Source organism: Sminthopsis crassicaudata, chromosome 3, assembly GCF_048593235.1.
Source record: "Sminthopsis crassicaudata isolate SCR6 chromosome 3, ASM4859323v1, whole genome shotgun sequence".
NCBI lineage: Eukaryota > Metazoa > Chordata > Mammalia > Dasyuromorphia > Dasyuridae > Sminthopsis > Sminthopsis crassicaudata.
Window position 1 is genome coordinate 594,754,595 of NC_133619.1, and position 19,035 is coordinate 594,773,629.

General features: G+C 47.2%; 3 protein-coding genes across 4 annotated transcripts; 2 read left to right on the forward strand and 1 right to left on the reverse strand.

Annotated features, from left to right (window-relative positions):
• Window positions 1-46: 46 nt before the first annotated feature.
• On the reverse strand, window positions 47-14,206 carry TMEM234 (transmembrane protein 234). Of its 2 annotated transcripts, none has more exons than XM_074305365.1 (5): window positions 14,146-14,206; window positions 13,677-13,828; window positions 13,200-13,266; window positions 11,420-11,512; window positions 47-731 (listed from the first exon to the last, which is right to left on the reverse strand). In XM_074305365.1, coding segments are annotated over exons 1-5 (330 nt in total). In that variant the 5' UTR covers window positions 14,162-14,206; the 3' UTR covers window positions 47-729. The 2 variants fall into 2 exon arrangements, with proteins under 2 accessions (XP_074161466.1, XP_074161465.1); XM_074305364.1 differs by lacking the exon at window positions 47-731 and adding an exon at window positions 10,213-11,140.
• Window positions 5,141-10,190, forward strand: DCDC2B (doublecortin domain containing 2B). The gene is made up of 8 exons (XM_074305352.1): window positions 5,141-5,732; window positions 6,555-6,631; window positions 6,826-6,957; window positions 7,883-8,029; window positions 8,191-8,230; window positions 8,579-8,693; window positions 9,509-9,612; window positions 10,056-10,190. Exons 1-8 carry the CDS (start codon window positions 5,643-5,645, stop codon window positions 10,104-10,106), a joined length of 756 nt encoding a protein of 251 aa, XP_074161453.1. The 5' UTR covers window positions 5,141-5,642; the 3' UTR covers window positions 10,107-10,190.
• Window positions 14,145-18,980, forward strand: EIF3I (eukaryotic translation initiation factor 3 subunit I). Its single transcript, XM_074305351.1, has 11 exons — window positions 14,145-14,306; window positions 14,420-14,512; window positions 16,040-16,127; window positions 16,357-16,422; window positions 17,306-17,455; window positions 17,562-17,692; window positions 17,874-17,984; window positions 18,076-18,165; window positions 18,417-18,490; window positions 18,591-18,683; window positions 18,817-18,980. The coding sequence occupies exons 1-11, from the start codon at window positions 14,160-14,162 to the stop codon at window positions 18,896-18,898; spliced, it is 1,125 nt and encodes a 374-aa protein (XP_074161452.1). The 5' UTR covers window positions 14,145-14,159; the 3' UTR covers window positions 18,899-18,980.
• The last annotated feature ends 55 nt before the right edge of the window (window positions 18,981-19,035 follow it).

A 19,035-nucleotide genomic window follows, 5' to 3' on the forward strand; every position in this document is an offset into this window, starting at 1 on the left:
GGGTATGGTACCCTCCCCAAAATCAACTGAGCCTGACAATTATTCATCAGTTGCATAGAAAGGTTTATGTGTGTGTGTTGGGGGTGAAAAGGGGTATGTACAAGCAGAAGCTGCATGTAATGATTTAGAACTGGAAGAGCCCTTCCAGATTATCTTACCCAATCCCCTTTGACAGGAGAAAAAAAATGAGGTCTCTGGAGAGAAATGGGCTTTGCAAAGCCATATAAGATTTAAGAAATATTATTGAGTGTTAGGATTACTAAGTGAGAACTCGGGTTGTCTGGATAGTGGCAAGGTGAGAATTCAGGTTGGACAATTACAAGGTGAGAACTCAGGTTGACTTGATGGAAGGAGCAGGCTCATTGGCTGAGGTGGTTCTTCCCAGAAGCCCTTGCATTATCCCACGCCCATTCTCTGGGAGAATAAAAGAGAGAACAGTGGGCCTGGAAAGTGAGTCTGCCTGGAGAAGGATAAGAGCTGGAGGAGATTCAGAGCCAGGATTCAAGGAGAAGACTCTGAATTGCATCAGGCTTGACGGGGCTCTCTGCAGGAAGGGAAGTCACTTCTCTGGACAAGAGTTAACAGCAACTGCCTGGAGACAACGGTTCGTTACAGGAAGAAGAATCTGTTGGAGAGATTTGAGTAGAAGACACAGCAGATCTCTTCCCAGAGAGTGATCCGGCAGCTTCTAGAGACGACAGCTCGTTACAGCAGAGTGTGCTGGGAAGTTCCTGAAATCAGTTAACATCTTGGTCTGAGATTCGGAGAGAAGCTAAACATTAATCAGCCTCCACTTCTTCTAGTTTTTCTCCACATTTACTAGCATCCTAATCCTAATTCCCTATTGACCTGGCACATGAACCACTGGAATCATTATAGTCATAGTGCCTGGTGAGCCTGCTCCTTCCATCAAGTCAACCTGAGTTCTCACCTTGTAATTGTCCAACCTGAATTCTCACCTTGTCACTATCCAGACAACCCGAGTTCTCACTTAGTAATCCTAACAATTGAGATTTGGATCAGTTTTTAGGGATAGTACAGGGGGAACTGTTGCTCAAATAATGATTGGATTAGGCAATCAAAATCTCTAGTAAAAGGTTAGCTCTAGTCTCTCTTCCAGCTAGAATGCTGCCACTTTAGATTGTTAGTGACCAATGGGGAGGTAGGAGTTAAGCCTCTGTCTTCAATAGTCAAGACTTCTGAGTCCCTCCTTTCTCTATCCTGATTGCCTAGCAACGGCTGAGCGTCCCTTGCCAGCTTAGGTCAGCAGCACCATGGCTGCCACTGCTCCTGGGCTTCCTGTGGCCAAGAAGGTGGTGGTATACCGGAATGGGGACCCGTTCTCTCTAGGAAGACGGCTGGTGGTCACCCACCGCCGTTTCCCCACTTTCGAGGCATTTCTTAATGAGGTGACAAGTGCTGTGCAGGCTCCTCTGGCCATTCGTTCCCTCTACACCCCCCAGCATGGCCATGTCATCACTGACTTATCAGAGCTTCAGAGTGGTGGGGAGTATGTTGCTGCTGGCTTTGAACGTTTCCGGAGGTTGCCGTGAGTGGGGACCAAGGGACCTTTGGGCAGCTAGAGATTATCCATTACCCATTGCACTAAAGGCTTTTTAAAAAACAAGCTCTCCTTGACTCGTTTCCATGTCCCTCATCATTTCCCTCCTTACTCCACACATCAGTGCTTTTTATCTGTGGCCCTAGTTACTTTCATGCCTTGTTTTTATCTTAAATTGAGAACTCTCCAAGGCCCGGGGCAGTTTCTTCCCCTGGATATGATATGCTGTGGTGATTGGTACTGGCCAAAACAGGGATTCATGTGTAGAGGGGCAGGACTGGCCACAGATGACCCAAAAGCCAATCTCACTGTAAACTGCTCCCATTTAAGTCCTTCCCACCTTTGGAGGGAGGATTTTGGAAGTCCAGGTTTTCCTTGGTTTAGATCAGAAAACATAACTTAAGATTAATACTGATCACGGACATCAGGCCTGGTAGCAAGTCAATCCAAGAGTCAAAGAGAATTGGGCTGCAAGCAGATGAAACATCCATTAGAATGAAAAAAAAAATTGAACAGTGTTAGGATTACTAGGTGAGAACTGAGGTTGTCTGGATGGTGACAAGGTGAGAATTCAGGTTTTCTGGACAATTACAAGGTGAGAACTCAGGTTGACTTGATAGAGGGGGCAAGCTCATTGGCTGGGGTGGTTCTTCCCAGAAGCCCTTGCATTATCCCACGCCCATTCTCTGGGAGGATAAAAAGAGACAGCAATGGGCGCAGAGGGCAGATCGGCCTGGAGAAGGATAAGAGCTGGAGGAGATTCAGAGCCAGGATTCAAGAGAAAGACTCTGAATTGCATCAGGCTTGACGGGGCTCTCTGCAGGAAGGGAAGTCACTTCTTTGGACAAGAGTTAACAGCAACTGCCTGGAGACAACGGTTCACTACAGGAAGAAGAATCTGTCTGAGAGATTTGAGTAGACACAGCAGATCTCTTCCCAGAGAGCGATCCAGCAGCTTCTAGAGACGACAGCTCGCTACAATTGGCGCCCAACGTGGGGCAAGGACTTTTGCTTATCCTGACAAGAAGAGCTAGACCAGACCTTTGCAATTTGGCGCCCGAACAGGGACAGATACGGTCCTGATTCCAGTGGAAAAGCCTCCCATCCAGATCTCAGTCTCTCTGACCCAGAACCGTGAGTAACGAGGAAACTTTGTTAAAGATTAAGTGAGTGTGCTAATAGATAAATAAGGAACTTGTTAAGGACTAAACCAGGAATCTCTTATAGCTGAAATGGGGCAAACACCTTCTGTTCAAGGAAAATGTTTAGAGAGCATCATCAAGGTTATGAAAAGCCAAGGATTGATTATAATTTTAGAGGAGATTACTGAACTTTTAAAAACTGTGAAGGTTATATGTCCTTCTTTTTCTCTGGAAGAAGAATTGGATCCAGATGAATGGGAATTAGTAGGAAAGCAATTAGGTGAACACTACAATTCCAGGCCAAACTCAATTTCCAAAGATACAATTCATATATACAATGTAATCCAATTGGCTTTAAACAATGTTATTCTAAAGGAAGAGATGAAGGAGCAAAATGGGGAAGTGTCAACTAAACTAGGTGAAAAGGATGAATCAGATAACAATGAAGTTAAGTACAATTCTGAGCAACAGGAGCACCTCCCATCTCCTCCCTCAATTAACCCTTCATGGGTGGAGCAAGAAGGAGGAGAGGAAGAGGCAGAAACACAAACAGAATTGCCTGTGAAGCAGCCTAAGCCTATGACAAGATTAGAAAAAGCATTGGTTAAAGCTAAGAGAGAAGGACAGGATATAAGTGATTTTATACATGCATATCCTGTGATTGAAAATATTGATTCTGTAGGTCATAAAATGAGAAGATATGCACCTTTAGATTTGAATAAAATTAAGGATTTGAAAGAAGGTTGTACCCTTTATGGGACTACATCAGCTTATGTCAAAATGTTACTAGATGGTTTGTCTTATGAAGTCCTAACCCCGAATGATTGGAAATCCATAGCAAGGATATGCCTGGAACCTGGAGAAAATTTATTATGGCTTGCGGAATTTCATGAATTATGTAAAATTCAAGTCAGATGCAATTTGGAAATAGGAGTTAACACACAATTCACTTTTGAGCACTTGGCTGGTGAAGGTCGGTATGGAGAGAATTCAGAACAGACTGATTATACCATGACAATATATGAACAAATTGCTAAGGCTGCAATAAAAGCTTGGGGTGTCCTTCCTGGACAGAAAGATTGTGGAGAGGCTTTCACTAAAATACAGCAAGGTCCCAATGAACCTTTTGCAGATTTTGTGGGACGTTTGCAAACTGCTGTCAAAAGAACTATTGGAGAAAATTCAGCTACAGAAATAATGACCAGACATCTGGCTAAGGAAAATGCCAACGAGATTTGCAAAAGAATTATATGGGGATTAGACAAAGATGCTCCTTTAGAGGAGATCATAAGACGCTGTGCTACAGTGGGAACAAATGCTTTTTACACCCGGACAATGATGAATGTGGAAAGACAGGGTCCCTCCTGGCAAGGGACTTCTAGAGAAACTCGGCGATGTTTTCAATGTGGAAAAATTGGACATCTAAGAGCTCAGTGTAGGTATGGAGATACAGTGAGAAGACAGGGTGAGAGAAGACCTAAAACCCCATGTCCAAAATGCAACAGAGGACTCCATTGGGAATCAGAGTGTAAACTAATTCAGGGAAATAGGATGAGGGGCCCAGATCCAGGGCCCCAGGCAAAAAAGACTTGGGGCATGATGGCAGCTGATGCTACACCCAAAGAACCTTTAGAAGGTCAGGACTATGATTTAATCAACCAGCAGAAAAGCAATCACATGGCAGAAAGGGATTACCTGATAAGTGAGTCAAAAGGCAATCAGATTGCAAAAATGGATTACACTTGGGGAGAATACAGGCCTTTTAAACCAACAGGGCTGTGTCCAGTGCAAACAATTCCAATGTAATTGCCAGATGATGAGAAGAGATTTAGAAAGTGGTAAATAGAAGGTAATAATTAGATAGGTTAACTGCCTGGGAGAGAGGGTTTGCTTGTATTTCTTCAGCAGGAGAAGGAATCAGATGGGTGCCAACGAGTCATATTCGCCTTGTCCACCAGAGAGAGACAGAAAAAGAGAAAGACCTCAAAATAAAGGAGAAGATCTAAGAAACATCTGACACTGAAAGAGCATGGATAATAAGAAGACTGTTAAAGAACTTTAAAAACCAGCAGGAATCATTGGACTTCCTCACACAAGATGAGAATAATGGACAATGGACTTATGGACATTTATAAATTTTCAATTTATGATTATTTGATTATGTTATATACTTCTAGCATGCGTTATGTTACTATGTTACTATATGCTTATGTAATTTATGTAATTATCTGTAATACTTCCCATATTGATGGATTTATGTTTCAAGGTCATTTATGTAATTATCTGTAATATTTCCCATATTGATGGATTTATGTTTCAAGGTCATGACTGTCCTATGTTCTAAATCAAAAGAAAGGGGGAGATGTTAGGATTACTAGGTGAGAACTGAGGTTGTCTGGATGGTGACAAGGTGAGAATTCAGGTTTTCTGGACAATTACAAGGTGAGAACTCAGGTTGACTTGATAGAGGGGGCAAGCTCATTGGCTGGGGTGGTTCTTCCCAGAAGCCCTTGCATTATCCCACGCCCATTCTCTGGGAGGATAAAAAGAGACAGCAATGGGCGCAGAGGGCAGATCGGCCTGGAGAAGGATAAGAGCTGGAGGAGATTCAGAGCCAGGATTCAAGAGAAAGACTCTGAATTGCATCAGGCTTGACGGGGCTCTCTGCAGGAAGGGAAGTCACTTCTTTGGACAAGAGTTAACAGCAACTGCCTGGAGACAACGGTTCACTACAGGAAGAAGAATCTGTCTGAGAGATTTGAGTAGACACAGCAGATCTCTTCCCAGAGAGCGATCCAGCAGCTTCTAGAGACGACAGCTCGCTACAGAACAGGATTATTCTCTAACCTCTATCTGATGTTGCCTCCCCTCCAATCTCAGAAGAGTAAGACTGAAGAAGAAAGAGTAGGGGGAGAAGTGGGTAGTTTGGGGAAGGTGCCATGATCCAGGAGGCAACAATATTTTCTGTGTCTTTCAGCTATATCCACCCTGGAGGGGAGAAACCAGGGAGGAAAAACATCAGATTCCTGGTGGGTTCTATACCTTTCCAAACTTGCCCCTTCTCTCACCCATGTTTACCCTGCAACATTTGGTCCCAGTAGGCTCCTAGGGCTATGAATGTGTGCCTGCCTCCCTGTATCAAGAATAAAGGGGACCACAGTTTACAGCCTACCAATAGCCACTATCTCTTGTGACCCTGGGCAAGTCAAAGCCTATGGGCTTCCTTTTCTTCACCAGGGAGTTATCAAATAGCACTAAGTGATCCTCCCAGGCCCCCTAGGTGTCTTAAGGTATCTGTGAACAGCAAAACAGACTGAGGCAGGGAGCAGGCTGAGCTGAGGATTTTTTAGCCTGGAACTCCTCAGCTCTGATCAGAATCCGGAGGATGATTTCTAACTAGAAGGAACCACACATGGGCCAGAAGGGGTGAAGGATTTACCCAAAATGAGGAGAGCTGCTGGACCTCAGACTGGTACAGCTCAGAGGCTGCAGCAACTCTCCAGGCACACAGTCTAGCAGAGAGCCATAGGTTGGAGTCAAGACCTTTAGGAGCCCCAATTCTGCCCCATCCTCACTGGGTGATTGGTCAAATTCTTTCTTTTTCTGTGACATTTAGCAGCTCCATCACTAAAAGGATGCGCTAGTTATCTTAGAACAATATTGGATCATAAACTCTTAAGAGCCAAGGGGAAACTTGGGAGGGGGAAACTTTCCAAGGGAGAAACTGAAGCCCCGAAAAAGTGGCAAAGATGACTCCAATTGTACTGCTTTTCCTTTTGTTCCAGGCTGGGCCAATTTAGTGGTTTGCCAATCACGAAGCACTATGTAACTGTCAGTTATTATTTTACCAGGCTCCTCCAGTCCTCCCAAGACCAAATTACAGGTCTCCTGGGAGGAGGATCCCAGCCTCGGCTTCCTGCACAATTCAGTGAGTGCTGAGGTTGCGGGAATGTAATGGGAATTAGGGCTAAGGGAAAATGTTGATGAGAATAATCTTTTTCAGCCATAGCAGACAATCTTTTTGTTGGTCCATCAAGGGTTTTGAACTTCTAAGGCCACCAGAGCTTCCTGAAGTCCTCAACTGGGGTGGAGTCACAGGCCCCTGTTCTGTTCTTATTCCAGGGTATTTAGAAATGGGGACCTGCTGAGCCCTCCTTTTAGCCTGCACCTAGCCCGTACCTCCAGGCAGGACTGGGGAGCAGTGCTGAGGCAACTGACGGAGAAGGCCAAGCTGAAGGGCGGAGCTGTGAGCGGGTAGGAGCTGGGCCCGAAGGAGTGGCTTGGAGGATGTCCAGTAGAGGGAGTCAGGGAGGAAATGTGAGGCCCAGGAGAGCGAATCACCCAAGACCCTCCTCCCCACCTCCCCCCAATAAGAGAGCAGTTAGTATTCCCGAATTGTCACTGAATTATGGAGGAAGGAGCTTAGGTGCAGAGATAGAAGGAACTTTTGAATAATCACATTAGTCCAATCCCCATTTACAAATAATGACTTGAATTTAAGTATCTTATTTCAAATCCTAGGGAAGACCCCACAGTCCAACAGAGATTCTGGCTTTGGGCCCAAACCCTAACCTGAGAGCAAGTCCCTAAACTCGAGTGGCTCCCTATCACCCTCAGAATCAAATACAGAATACTCTGGAATTCAAAGCCTTTCACAATGTAGCCCCTTCTTACCTTTCCAGTTTTCTTACACCTTACTCTCCAACAACATTGGTGTCCTGGCTGATCCTTTAACTAAACACCCTCTTATTTTGGGCCATTTTCTCAGCTGTTCCCCATGGCTGGAACGTTCTTGCTCAACTACTGACTTTCCTGGCTTCCTTTAAGTTCCAACCACAATTTCACCTTTTACAGAATACCTTCCCCAACTACATCTCAGTGGCTTATTTCCTATTTATCCCATATGTATATAGCTTGCTTTCCAAATTTTTTTGGTTTTTTTGCCTTGTCTCAATTACATTGCAAGCTCCTTGAGACAGAGGCTGTTTTTTGTTTCTTTGTATCATTTATTGATAGACCTCTAAGAAGGTTGGATTAGTCTCCAAGATCTCTAAATCTGATTCTAGTGTGTGAAAAATGGTGGCTCAATCCTTAAACTGGAACTGTTCTCATAAAATTTGAGGAAGCATCTTTTTCTGGCTATCTTCCAATGCAAGGAGTGACCCTTTCTCTCCTACAGACTCTGCACACTGGAGGGAGTGCCAGTGTTGGGCAAAGCAGCTCTGGTGAATGGTGGTTACTACGTGGCCGTATCAGAGGATGGGTATAAGGCCCTACCCTACTTGGAGCTTTTGGTGCCGAGCCCATCCCTGCCGGGTGGCTTCTGGTACATTAGGGTTTGGGAGGTATAGCCAAGAGATGAAGGAGGTGGAGATGGGCTCAGGTGGGCAGTGAAGGCAGAGGGCCTTCTTAATCTCAGCTTCCTGGGCTGTTATCTTTTGAATCATCCTTAATCTGAGCAATCTGCTCAATTTCCTTCTGTTACAGGCGTCCACCAAGACCTGAACCCAGAACATATAGGCAGAAGGTAGGTTAAGTGAGACAGTCAAGGAAAGGTGGAAAGAGCATAATAGTGAAGCCCCAAGAGGATGTGATTGATAAAAAGAGAGAAAGGTCCTGAGAATCCCTAGAGTCAAATCATTTCCAATGTTTTACAAATTAGTAAACTGAGGCATACACTAACCTGAGCCCTGGGCCAAGAGCTGTGCTTTAACATCATCCCTGTTACTGAGGCCAATGATATGGATGGTACCTGGTATGTGTCCAGAGACTTTAGGATGGTACCTGCCAAGGCCTAAAGGAGGACTGTGGGAATTGAAGAGGGGGTGGAAGGGAATCTGGGTACAGGAGATGCAGAAGGTCTTCCCTCCCCCAGGCAGACAACTTCAGGGCTCCAGCAGTCCAGCCCTCCAGGAAAGAATCCTCTGTTTTCTTTGCCAAACCTGTGCTGGCCCGAAGCCATCAGAGAAGGCACCCCCTACTTCAGTCTGGCAAGTTGTCCCCCAATCCCTCCTAACAGCCCTGTGAACTAACTACTAGAATGAATCCAGCACATTTTACAAATAAGGAAACAGGTTTGGAGAGATCAGGTTATACAGCTTGTACATGATCAAGATGATTGAAAACAGTTCATCCTGTAACTCCCTCTGTGTCTTGTTCTGCACTCCCACACACACTTTAGACTAGAGGAGGCGTGGGGAGGTTAAGAGAGCTCCAGAAATAGGGCTGATCTTGAAGGGATCAGTTTGTGTCTGGGCCCTGGACTCAGTGTTGTCCAGTCTCCAAAGTGTCCCTGTCTTTTATAGCTTCCAGGATAGGCTGGGAAAGGACAGCTGACCCCAGGCTATGTTACAGTGGGGAAACTGCTGAACCCCTGAGGCTCAGGGCCTTTCTTTTTTTGAGGGTGAGAAAAGTGCTTTGTAAATAGAGATGTAAATGTGAGGAATCCCATCTGCTAGCTCTAATGGTGGTTTTTCAGGGACCTGAGTGGGACTGATACCCTCAGATTCCACCTCACAGATCTTCTTCCTGTAAGGAAAGCTTTGTTATGGATATAAACAGTGATTTAAAAACAGTTGTTTCATAATTCCATGAGTCTCTTTGGTGGCCAAAAATCTAACCAAGGAAAGGAATCAATATGGGAAAGGAGACAGCTGAAGACAAATTTGGAGGAGGAAAGTCTTTTGACTATGAGATGGAAGTTGAGAGGGGAACCCAGTGGCTTGAAGAAAGTCTATCCACATGTGCTTTTCTGGCTCCTGTGTAGCCCCAATAGGGTCAACATGTACCCCCTCTTTACTCACAGAAGAAAGGGGTGTGTATGGTGCACCCCATACCAGGAGGGAATTGGCAGGTGCCCAAGAAGTAGAGGAAGATGGGAATACCTTGACAGAAGTGCCCTTGGATCAGGTATGAGATCTGTATAATTAGAACTGTTGTAGATTCAGCTGAAGTGTGTAGTCCCATAATCTAGCCAAAGTGAAGCAAAGAGTTCAAATGTGTAAAGGATCTGGGTTCTAATTCAGGCTCTGCTGGCACACCCTCATAAGCTCAGGAGCACCCTTCTGTCACGCTGACCACAACCCATCTGTTGCTTCCCCTTCTGGCAGGACTTTTATCTTCCCATAATTTCACCCTAATGCTCCAGAGTAGTACTTTAGCTGTCTACCAGGCCCTGTCACCTTGAACAGATATCTTTGCATCTTGAATCAGTTCCTTCATCTGGACAGTGAATATGCTGAACCAGATGTTGTCCAGAGTCCTTTTGTTCAAGTTTTTTTGCTAGATTAAGGGGCACTCTGCTTTGAGATCCAAATCTGCTCTCTTCTAGCTGACTGATCTTTCTCTTCCAGAGGGCTGCAGAAATGGTAGAAGAAACCTGTTTCTTGGAAAATGCTGCCTAGGGTAGGTAGTATAGACCTAAACTTGGATGCTGTCTTGGAACTCCAGAGGCTTGGCCCAGCCTCCCTCCCTTCCCTTCCCTGTCCCAAGCCAGCATTCCATCAGTAGCCATGGCACCGCCTTTTATTGAACCAATGGACCCTCTTCTGCATGGTCTCCCAGCTTCCTGCCAGGAGAGATCACAGGGCTTTCTAGTCTGCCTGGCCCACAAACCTGCAGTGAGCCTGCCTGGGAGGGGAAAGCCTCAGCTGCCAGGGAAGGGAAGGGTTACCTTCCTCCACCCTGTGTAGGGCCTGACAACAAGGTGGGTTGGGGAAGACACAGGGGCCCACACACACTTTGGGAGAGGCTCTGGCCTAATAAATAGTTTTCTCTGCTTCTGGGTTGTCTGAGTTTTGTTTACCCATCTCTCCAGACCACATCCCACTCTAAGGCCTGGACTAGAGAGAAGTTAGAGAAGCAAAAGTTGGTGATGAAGCAAGCCTCTTGGCCTAGGATCTGAGAGGGCCCCCTCCGAAGCTGCAAGTGGGGAAGGGAAAGGCGCCGTTCAACTGACTGCAGCACCTGTGGGCTCTGACTCACTATCATCCTCAACACACACCAGCTCACTCCCAAGGCTCAGAGGGGCCCAGAGTTTGAGTTTGAGGAGGACTCTGCACAAACCACAATATTGGCTGGAGGCCAAGGTCATGGTAGAGGTTGGGTCACACTGAAGGGGGAGAGGAGGGAGGAGTTTCCAAGGCATGAAACTTTGGGCTCAAAGAGGTAAAATCTCTATGCCCACCTCCCCATGAGGCCTCACTGGATCGTTGAGGAAGAGGCTCCTGCCAAAAAAAAAAAGTCAAAGACAGCCTTCTCAAAGAAAGCTCAAGTTTCAGTGGCTCAAGCTCCCCCAGCCCAGGGTTCCCTGCTCCAAGGCTCCGTCGTCTCTGGGTGGGGCTGGCCACAGGATCTAGTCGTTATTCTGTCTTGCTCACTGAACTTGCAATGCAGAGCATGATTCCGGAGGCGGTGAGCACCATTCCCAGGGCAGGCCCTGGGTCAATCAATAATTAATAAACATTAAGCACCTATTGTGTGTCAGACAGTAGGCTAAGTGTTGGGTCAGAAAAGAAAGGGACATAAGATGGGGTCTTCCCATACTCTATGGTTCCCTACCCTGATTGTAGAAAAAAGGGAAGGCTGCTGAGAGATATTAGACACTGGATTCTCTTCCCCCCCAAAGACTATGGACTTTGGAAATGCACAGAAGTCACCCAGCTTGGACACCTAAGAGCCTGGCAAGTGATTTCTCCCCAGGAATGGCCTTACTTACATTTTCCACCAATGTCTTCCCCAAGGAACTTCCCGACAACCAGGGTGACAACAAGAGCCAGGGAGTTACTGATGGGCACAGCCAGGGACAGATCTGGAGGGGAACATTTTGATATTCCCTGGGATTCACTCTAAAGCAGGAAATGTGTTTCTGTCCTCTAAAAGGTCTTGGCCTAATAGGAGAGGCTATCTGCACTAGGACCCACCTCAAAACACCTGTTTCTAGACAGATCATTTGAGTAACCTGTTTATCATCAGGAACCTGACTATCAGGTTTCTTGTCAGTAAAACTGAGATGAGAACAGCACCTACTTCAAAGGGTGCTGTGAGGATCCAATGAGCTACTGTAAAGTGCTTTGCAAACCTTCAGAAAGCTACAGAAATGCCAGCTTTCTAATTTTTAGGTTAAAGATAGACACATACAGAACTCTTGACAGTTATAATAAAAACACAACAATATAAAAACTCATTCAGCGGGAGTACAGCTAAATAAATCCAAGCCTCGTTTCTAATTTCTTTTTGGGAGGGATCAAGTACTTAAGAAAAATAATGTTTAAAGAACTCATGATCTTTCACACTAAACATTGAAGTCATATGGTGCTCACAGTCTCTGAACTCAGATTCTGTAAGGCAGATTCTGTGGGCTAGACATAGTAACAACAGATCCCTCCCACCTACCTAATCCCAAATACAAACTAGAAAGACTTTATGGGAAGCTTTGGTTAGAAAACCAGCCAAGCCAAATATATCATCATGGGGAATGGATGTAGCAGCTCATAAAGTTCATCTCCCAAGTCCTGGAAGGAGTGTCCACACCACATGAATGAAGGCAGGGACCTTTTAAAAGTGAGGAAATATGCTACAGCCTTTTAGAGATGGAGGAATAATTTATGCTTTTTTTGGTTTCTGCCAATGAATAAAAAACAGAATAAAGAAAACACTGCTGCCAATAAAGACCTGAGTAGATAGTGATTGAAGGCCTGCTTAAATGTAAGTCAAGTGGAGGAGTTGGAGACCTCTCCAAGAAGCAATTCCTTAGTGGTGTCACAAATATTCAATGGATCTGGGGTCCCTCGGGGGTATTCTCTTCGATGATGCAGCTGCAACTCAACCATGCCTGCCTATCCTGAGCAGTCTATGAACCCATCCCCTCTCGCTCAATTGGTTTTTCATTCCTTTGTCTAGAGCAGGGGTTCTCAAACTGAGCCCGCTGAGGACGTTTATGCAGCAGTGGGGTTTATGAGCAGAGGGGCGGAGACAGAGTGTGAGCTTTTGTTTTTACTATAGTCTGGCCCTCCAACAGTCTGAGGGACAGTGAGATGGCCTCCTATTTAAAAAGTTTGAGGACCACTGTACTAGAGCATCAGAGATGTAGAAATGGAAGGGATGGAAGGTCACTCTAGAACAATATCCTCATTTTTCAGATAAGAAAATAGCCCCAAAGAGTCTAAGTGTTTTGCCCAAGATCACACACAGAAGCAGAAATAAGATTCCAACTCAGGTCCTCCAAGGTCAGATCCAGGGTTTCAGTGTGTGCCACACTGATAAAACTAAATTGTCCAGTTCTAGACTGGTCTCTCTCACTCAGAAGCCTGGAGGTGCCAGGACTGCTAAAGCAGGAAGGCCGGTGATATAGCACAGCTACAATGCTAAGAGGGAGGTGGAGAAAGAGACATGAGGCTGCCGAATGAACCACTCTGGAAGGATCTTGGAACCCCTCTTTGGTATTTATTACCCGCATCCCGCCCAGATGGTCAGCCTCAGACCTGAGACACACCTACCTGCGGACGCCAGGGTAAGGTAAAAGATCAGGGAGCCACACTGGTTGAGGCAAAGGGGCACCAGGTACTGGGATTGAAGGTGAGAGAAAAGCTAGGTCAGTATCTCCTCGGAGAGAGTAAGCAGGAAGTCCTGCTAACGGTGACGTCCCACTTCCGGCCGAGAAACTTCGGTGGGGGCAGAAGGAAGAGCTGCAAACAACCCCAGCCACACATGGCTCAAGCGCACTGCGCCTTTAGTTAGTTTGGGACTGTGTGAGTGTGAGGGGCCTGAGGATGAATCTGAGGCTCAGGGAGGAGAAAAGCCTGCTCCCGCATTACCCGGGGAGGACTCACGGGCAAGACTAAGACAGGCCCAAACCCTACATGCACCAGGACGCCTCCCCCATCTTGTGGACTAAAGGGCCGGGCCGCAGAAACCTGGACAACCCCCGGCGCCCCACCCCCCACGTTTCCCCTGCACAAGTTTCCCAGGCCCACCTGGTAGTTGAAAAATAAGCACTTCATTTCCTTCAGCAGCTGCTCAAGCCGGCTCCCCTCCTGCACCGGCTCCATGTTCCCCGTGGCTCTCTTCAACAGGGGGTTGGAGCCGCCCCATAACACCGCCACCAGCACAAGGGCGCACACCTCTCCTGCGGGAGGGAGGAGGGTGTCACTCGCCCTGCAGTCACCCCAAGCGCGGAGCCCGGACTCCGCCCCCAACTCCCGGGTGATGCTGCAGGGCCCGCTTCCGGCACCAGTTCCCTGCGGCACCCGGAGCCACCCTTTTGCCCAATGAGCCTCAGTTTCCCCATCTGTAAGATGGAGGTAACTAATTCCCAAGGAGGTTTCATCCCAGAGCTCCTAAGAAACGTCTCATTAAAGTGCTCTGCGCCAGCTGTCATTATTATTACAAAGGAAAAAACTGAGATAGGAATACAGGTGGTGGGAGGGGCTCAGAATTTCTCACCCAGAGTCACCGCCATGACAACGCCGGAAAAGGAAGGCTTCCACTTCCGGTGCCGGCCCGGCTTCATGACCCGGAAGCTCAGTTTAGCCCTCTTCCGGTACGTACCTCACATTGCCTCGCGGATCTGTGGTGCCGGTGTGATCTCCGGAGCTGCCGAGATGGTGAGTTCGGAGAAGGAAGGGAAGCAAAGACGGGTGGAGGCCGGGGGTAAGGACGGGGACCCTCTCCAAAGGCCGTGCCCTGACAGTGACCCCCTGCCCGGTGCCGTCCCCAGAAGCCGATCCTGCTCCAGGGCCATGAGCGATCCATCACTCAGATCAAGTATAACCGCGAGGGAGACCTGCTCTTCACCGTGGCCAAGGACCCCGTGAGCACGCGCGGCCTGGCGTGGGAAGGGGAGGGGGGAGAGGACCGCGGGGAAGACGGGAGGGGGAGTAGGGGAAGCGGTCCTAGGGTGGCGCTGGAGGGGAGACGGGAGGCTTGGAGGAGGGGCGGGGCGATACTGGAGGGGAGAGGGAGGGACTACGAGTGATGTGGACGGGACTGGAGGAAAGGGGTGGAGCTAGAGGGGAGATGGGAGGCACTGAGTGAGTAGGGCGGGGCCAGAGGAGAGAGAAAGTTTTCATGTGGGCGGGGCCAAGGGGGAGATGGGAGGGGACTGGAGGGAGCGGGGCGGGGCTAGAGGAGAGGTTTTGGGAAACAGCTGGGGCGGGGCTGGGTGGGAAGTGGGAGGTGTGGGGAGACTTAGGTGGGAGAAATCGCCGATACTGAGGCACCTGCTTTAATGTAATTGGCCCAGCTCAGTGGCCCAGTAGATAAGAATGCTGCCGACTTCCATTTCAGCCTTTGTGACCCGGGGCACGTCTGTTTCCCATCTGAAAAAGTGGAACCACATTCAGTGTCATTTAACCTCGGTCAGGTGGGGGGTTGTGAGACCGGGATGAGAGTAGGTGTGTAAGGCATTGTGTAAACTTTAACAAGCTTTTTAAATATCAATTATTATTATTAGTGTTCTTTGCGAATTACCCGTCAGAGGTCTGGGAGCCAGGTCAGAACTCTTCGGTTCTTCCTACTGTACAAACCTTCTCTTTGTTACCTCCGTTTTCTACCTTTCCAGTACTTTTACAGTTAACACCGTCATCTCCCCCTCCAGCCCATATTCCATCTCATCTCAAACTGATTCCCTCATACAGGAGAGACTCCTTGTCCTTGGGCATATAGATGTGGCTGAGTTAGTTCAGTTTTACTCAAGACGGCTGGGGTGGGGTTTTTTTTTGCACCTCCCTACTCTGAGGTGAGGGAGGACTGGTGTGGTGCTAGCTGTGGGAGCCACTGCCTTCTGCAGACATGAGCTCTTTGTGTCAGGAGGGAGTCATGGCACTGAAAAACATGAGGTCGGATGTAAGAATTAGGGTAGAAAGTGTGTCTGCTGAGATAAAATAAATAGCAGGTAGATAAAGTTTTGCCTACAGAAGCAACCACCTTGAGAGGAGACACGTGAATGTTTTGGGGGACCGGGAAGAAGCAAGTATGTAATTGTTACTTTACAAAACATCTGGCTTATAGCTTTTAAAACTATAAAAATATACTAAGATGTTTGGGATGCCTAATTCAAGACATAAAGAAATTTGCTCTCAAATCATTTGTTTGGGAAACACAATTTGATTTTAAAAGCCCACTCACATGATCCTTTGCAGGGACTTGAGTAGGGAGCTTCCCTGGTAGGGGTTTAGGAGGGAGATAAGCAAGGAAAGGCCATATGGAAGACTGGGAGAGGGAGAGGTGCCAGAAGCTTCTGGAAGACTCCCAGGAAAGGAAGGTTTTTACTTTTTTTTTTTTTCTTGTTTACCTCTTCTAGGAGATGGGTACAGACTAACTTTCTTTGTTTCACCAGATTGTCAATGTATGGTATTCAGTCAATGGAGAGAGATTGGGCACCTACACTGGGCACACTGGAGCTGTGTGGTGTGTGGATGCTGATTGTATCCTTCATTTTCTGATTGTCGCCTCAGGAAGACCCAGGGGGTTGGGAGTTCCATCTTCCTCCAATGATCCTTCTTAAAGAAACAAATGGTACTTTCTGCTAATTAAAGACAGAGGTGCTTGACCACAGAGGTTATCCAGATGGTTTAAAGAAATTCAGACTGCTTCCCTTGCCAAGTGGAAAAGGTGGCAGATGAATTTGGTAACATTCCCTAACAATTTCTCCAGGGGACACCAAACATGTCCTTACCGGCTCTGCTGACAACAGCTGCCGCCTCTGGGATTGTGAGACAGGTAATAAGTGATCTACTGCTTTCGGCTGACTCAGTTTCCCAGGTCTGGTAACTGGGTGGTGCTGGTCATTTGGGTGTAGGCATGACTGATGTCAAGGGGATATTGGGTACCAGATAGATTCAGAGAATGTCAGAACTGGAAAGGAACTTGGGAATTCTATAGTCCAACTTCCTTATTTTGTGAAGGAGAAAATTGAGGCCCGAGAAAGGTAATGAATACCTTGTCCAAAGTCACAAGGTTAAAAGCAGGGCTAGGCCCAGAACCCAGTTATTCTAGTTTCTTCCACATCATCCTGCTTTTTCCAGTCTGACAGAGTGATTGCCCCCTTTTTCATGAGTCCCCAAAGGCAAAGTTCATTCTAGAGATGAATCTTTATAGATTAATGGGTTACTTTGCTAGGCTGAACCTATTCCTAGATGGCCAGATGATTGGTCAGAACACTCAGGACCCCAGTTCCTGGTATTCCCCTCCCAGACTTGATGAAGCAGTTTCCTGGTGTGATGTCGGACCTCAGGGATGGAAGTCTGGTGTCTAGGATGATGGAAGCAAGTTTTGCCTCAATTTTAGAAAAAAACCTTGTTAGTGGTCAGAGGCAGCTCAATGTAGAATGGGAAGAGGGTTTTCCCTTTGGCAAAGGGATTCAGCATAGCATCTCTGCTTGTGGATGATTCGAAGTTGATACCCTTTGAGATTATTTGACAAAAGTGCATGAGGCTGAGGAGGGGATTCTGGGTTGCCTTAGTCTAGTTCTCTGAGAGCTGAGCCCACTTTCCTGAGGAATCATGTTTATTGATAGAAGGAGCAGTAAAGATTGGTAGAGATAGCACTGGGGCTTTTAGAAGAATGAAAAAAGGAGTAAGAGCGGTTTTCCAACCATCCCTAGGGAAGCAACTGGCTCTGCTGAAGACCAACTCAGCCGTCCGTACATGTGGATTTGACTTTGGAGGTAACATCATCATGTTCTCCACAGACAAGCAGATGGGATACCAGTGCTTTGTCAGTTTCTTTGATCTGCGGGACCCCAGCCAGATTGGTAATAACTGAGATGGAGATACAGGGACTCGGAGAGTGGAGGTGGGGTCCAGTATAGTGTACTCCCAGGCCACCCTTCACCATCTCTTTCCCCACCCCCCAAACAGATAGCAACGAACCTTATATGAAGATCCCATGTAATGCTGATGCTAAGATCACAAGTGCCGTCTGGGGACCCTTAGGGGAGTGTATCATTGCTGGCCATGAAAATGGGGAACTCAATCAGTACAGTGCTAAGGTGAGAGTTGGGGAGGCAGGAAAACAGGAGGGTGAGTGTGAGCAGATCCGGATCTGGGGAGAATGCTTGGGGACAGGAAGAGATCACAGCTGCCCATTCACCAGAGGAGAAAGTGGCTCTGGACTCCTGGTGGTGAGAAGTAGGGCCATGCATGCATCTTCTTCCATGCCTTTTCTCACAGTCTGGAGAAGTGATGGTGAATGTCAAAGAGCATTCGAGGCAGATTAATGATATTCAGACATCCCGAGACATGACAATGTTCGTCACTGCCTCTAAGGACAATACAGCCAAGGTGAGTGCTGGGCTCAAAGTGGACTTGACTGCTCCAAATCAGGGTCTTTTCCCTACCTTCATCTCACTTTCCCCTTCTAATGTGTTTATAGCTTTTTGACTCCACAACCCTTGAGCATCAAAAAACATTCAGAACGGAACGACCTGTCAACTCAGCCGCTCTTTCCCCTATCTACGATCATGTAAGGCAGTTCTTGGCTCTCCTGCTCATCCATTATTTACAATAAAGGCTGATGGGGCTCTCAAGATCACAGCAAAGGAGCACTTTGGGGAGAAGGGGGTGTGTGGTAGACCTAGGAGAAGCTCCAAGGGACTAGGCTCCCAAGTTTGATGGGGGAAGAGAATCGCAATGTCTAGAGGACGTATAGATGATGCTATGCTAAGGGGCAGGGCCTGGCCTAAAGGCTAGCTCTGGGTCTCCTTCTTTCTATAGGTAGTCCTGGGTGGTGGGCAGGAGGCCATGGATGTAACCACAACCTCCACCAGAATTGGCAAGTTTGAGGCCAGGTAAGTGGGAGGCCTATTTGCTGGAGAAGGGCAGTCATGGAGAGTTTACCAAAAAGTGAAGCTTTGTTATCCATGCGTGTTCCTATTTCCTATATCCTAGGTTCTTCCACATTGCCTTTGAAGAGGAATTTGGAAGAGTCAAGGGTCACTTTGGCCCCATCAACAGTGTTGCTTTTCATCCTGATGGCAAGAGGTAAATACTTTTGGGGTGAGGTTCAGACCAGAATGGAGACCCTTCAACCTCCCCACTTCTGTTATCTGCCAGTGAGTGGGGTCCTTCAATACATACACGGACCTATCTAACTGTTGTCATCTCCTCCTTGCAGCTACAGCAGTGGTGGGGAGGATGGCTACGTCCGAATTCATTATTTCGATCCACAATACTTCGAGTTTGAGTTTGAAGCGTGAGGAGTTGAAACTGGCATCTCCTGACTCTCTTGCTCTGATTAATGAGTTGCGGACACCAAAAAATAAACCAAATGGAATGTGACGGATGGTCTTGTCCTTTGAAGAGCTGTGGGTTAGGCAGAGCTTATTGGTCAATA